General features: G+C 37.8%; 1 protein-coding gene across 1 annotated transcript in view; it reads left to right on the forward strand.

The window, feature by feature from the left end:
* Window positions 1-2,384: 2,384 nt before the first annotated feature.
* The window catches only part of LOC100166758 (zinc finger protein 664), an 8,165-nt gene continuing 7,219 nt past the window's right edge, over window positions 2,385-3,330 (forward strand). Inside the window, exon 1 of the mRNA XM_029489017.1 lies at window positions 2,385-2,903. Within this exon, the coding sequence (XP_029344877.1) occupies window positions 2,661-2,903 (243 nt within the window). The 5' untranslated portion in view covers window positions 2,385-2,660. The remainder of the gene's footprint in view (window positions 2,904-3,330) is intronic.

Here is a 3,330-nt window from a genome sequence, read left to right on the forward strand (position 1 = left end):
GCAAAGAAAGTTTCGTTGATTTGGAATCTAGTAAATATCCGAAAAAGAAATTACGCTGAGAGAAGCTGCAGGTTTTAATAGTGTCACTGGATCACAAGGTTACAGAAGGTGCAATTGCAAACTTAAGTGCAGAACAAACAAATGCATTTGTCGATCAGCGGGAATACTGTGTAACTCAAAATGTCACAACAGCATGCCTTGCGAAAATAAATAATAAATGATAAATATAATATATTATTAATAATAAAAAAATAATAAGACAGTTATTAATAGGTGTAGTCTGTAATTAATTTTATTTACGTAATTGACCAACAGTCAATGGTTAATAACGTTAAGATTCGGTCATTGAGGTAAAATTGTTTTATTTTATTTTGTAATTTACAACAATAACCTATTATCTTGGATACTGACGTTATTGCCCGGTAGTTAACGATAATAACCTAGAGAATTGGCTTCTAACGTTAATGACCGGTTAATAACGTAAATATTCAATTTTCATCATTGACCGTAACATATATATCAGTGGCGTATGTACGGGGAGGGGAGGGATCATATCGACGTACTACATACTTTTAACAAATATTTACGAGTAATAAATCTATAAGCCAATACAGGTTTAAAATAGGTATGATAATTATTATTAATAAATTGTTTTGTATTTATAGTTGTTATTAAAAAAATGCTACCTACTCAATAAATTAGGTACCTACTGTAGTACTTACTGTAGGTGAAGTATTATTGTTATTTTTTAATATGGGTATAATGGTATATTATATAATATTATAATTTATAACCTATATCTATCCCTTTAATTTGATGAAAAATTTGTTCAGGAAATTATGTGCTTTAGGTTTGAACAGTTTTGTGTTTTTAGCCTATACACCACGCTATCTGTAGATAAAGAAATGAGAATTTAACTTATTTAGAAATAAGAGCACATATTTTCCTGTAACTGATCTCTAGTTTTTATAAAATTGCGTCAATTTACAATGTATAAGGTTATCTCGTCACAATTCTGAATTTAGTACCTACCCACCTATTGTATTTACCAACAACAAAGTATAATACGTTACCTATATGGCTATTTAACAGGTCTGGCCAAACCGTGGCTTAACATTTTTACTACAATTTATAATAATAATAATAAAAGGTATTATTTATTTCCCGCTCTTACCATTATTTTACATTATATTGCTCACCTATTTCAACGATGTCGCACAGGCTCTATCGGGTATGGCATGCCGGATTCCTTTTAAGCCAAGTTTTACCTCAATCGATATTCATCGCCCCATATCGCTCCTGCCTATTTCAGCCACTTCTACGAAATAAGCCGTGTAGGTAGGCCCCTAGGGCGTAATTACAGCATCACTCCTGTTCTTCGTTTTTATAGCGAATCGACCTATACTTCTCCTTATACCTTTGTCACTAAATATGCGGCTGAAAATACCATCATCCCCAATCTAGTCTTTCCCGTATTCCTCAAACCTGCAGCTTGTGTCAAAACTGTAAAGCACCTAATAACCAATAAAAGCTGCTGCCACGTCACATTTGTTCTCGAACACGATTTTTGTCCTTGAATTACATATCTATATCTAACGACATCTTATTTTCAACTTCACTTACTACAAAATAGTAAATACGTCGGTGTCCGCTTCGCCGAAAAAAAATTGACCTGTATATTCTCATCATTATTATGTTCATATCCGCATGACCAAATTTAATTTCCGTCTTCATATTCTTAAATATTTCCTAAGCTCAAAATTAAATGTTTAACTCTGCATAAAACCAAACTTCCAGAAAAAATTCTTCAATAACCAATTTTTATGCACTGCGTAAAGATTGAACGTAAATACCTAAATTATAAATAGGAAACTCAAATAAAAAGACCCCCTCTACATCTCAAATAAAACATTACACACATATCTAAAAATGAATATTGAATTAGAAACTGATATTACCATTTTACCACACAGCACACGTTACCATACAACTCATTCTCTGATCACCCAAGACGTACCTACCTATGATCATAGAACAATATTGCTATGATTCAAGGAAAAAATCATTGAAAATGTCAAGGGCGCGGAGCGGAAGTCGATGGAAGAAAGAATCAAAGCGAACTACCGACGGCGATTGAACAATATTGGTCGCCGGAACAAATATTTTTTGGAATAAATAAGCGTTGGGAACTTGGGAACAATTAATGTTAATAATTCTAGAAAAAATTTACGTAGATTTTGAATATTATTCAAATTTCAATTTGAACAAATTGACTTTGAAACAATTTGTTTATGGAACAAAAGGCAGTGATCCGGTCCAACCCACGAACACCGCCGCGCCTATCGCGTTATCACGGTCGGCGGTGATGGTGCCGTGGAGGTGGTACCCGCTTATCAGGTCGCCGTCAGTCGTCGTCTTGTAAACAACGCGAGCTCGTATGAACAAACGATCGCAAATGAACGGGAAAATTCAGTAAAACGAGCGATGCGCATTGCCTTGCGCTACTGGCGACCACCGAAGACGACCACTACATCACGTCCGCGGGCGACAACTACGACGACGATTTGTTGTTGACCGCGTCCGCGACGGTGGCGGTCAATGTCAATGTGACCGGCGGCGGCGGCAGTGGCAGCTGCGGGGTTGACGCCGACGACGTCGACATGGAGCTGACCAAAGTGTGCCGGCTGTGTCTGGCCGCGGTCGAGTGGCCCGTCAGCGTTTTCGACGAACTGTCCGACAAGATAGCCCAATGCCTGCAGATTCACATATCCCGGACCGACCAGCTGCCCAAACACGTGTGCGTCAAGTGCAAAGATACCGTCAACGAGTTCTACGCGTACTACACCAACGCGGTCGAGTGCCAGAAACAGCTCGATCAGCTGGCGGACGTCCAGCACAACATGGTAAGCAGACGCTCATCGGTGGTGCATCGCAGTCACCGCACCTTGGTGGTCTTGTAGATTTCCACCACGTCAACTCCAATCGCTTCGGTGTAGTATTCTCTTTCTGTTCCCACCACACACTCTCGTTTAGAGTTGCCTGGCTATCGTGGTCTTTTCTTTTCTTCATCACTGTACTCTAGTAGTTGTACGAGTAATTGTTTGGGCCGATTCGCTTGTCCCAATCTATTGATATTTAATAATTATTCAGTAGTTTTGGTTTTTTTTTCTTTTAAAGGTGTGTCCGTTATCTAACAACAGTCTCCAATGAATAGATAAAATTGATTTCATAAAAACAATTATATGATGATATTAGAAACAATTTCCTCGCATCAGTTAATTTCGAGGGGTAAACCACTCTTGGTAATCAGTGTACAAATGTTTGGAAATC

The sequence above is a fragment of the Acyrthosiphon pisum genome, chromosome A2, assembly GCF_005508785.2.
Source record: "Acyrthosiphon pisum isolate AL4f chromosome A2, pea_aphid_22Mar2018_4r6ur, whole genome shotgun sequence".
Classification (NCBI taxonomy): domain Eukaryota; kingdom Metazoa; phylum Arthropoda; class Insecta; order Hemiptera; family Aphididae; genus Acyrthosiphon; species Acyrthosiphon pisum.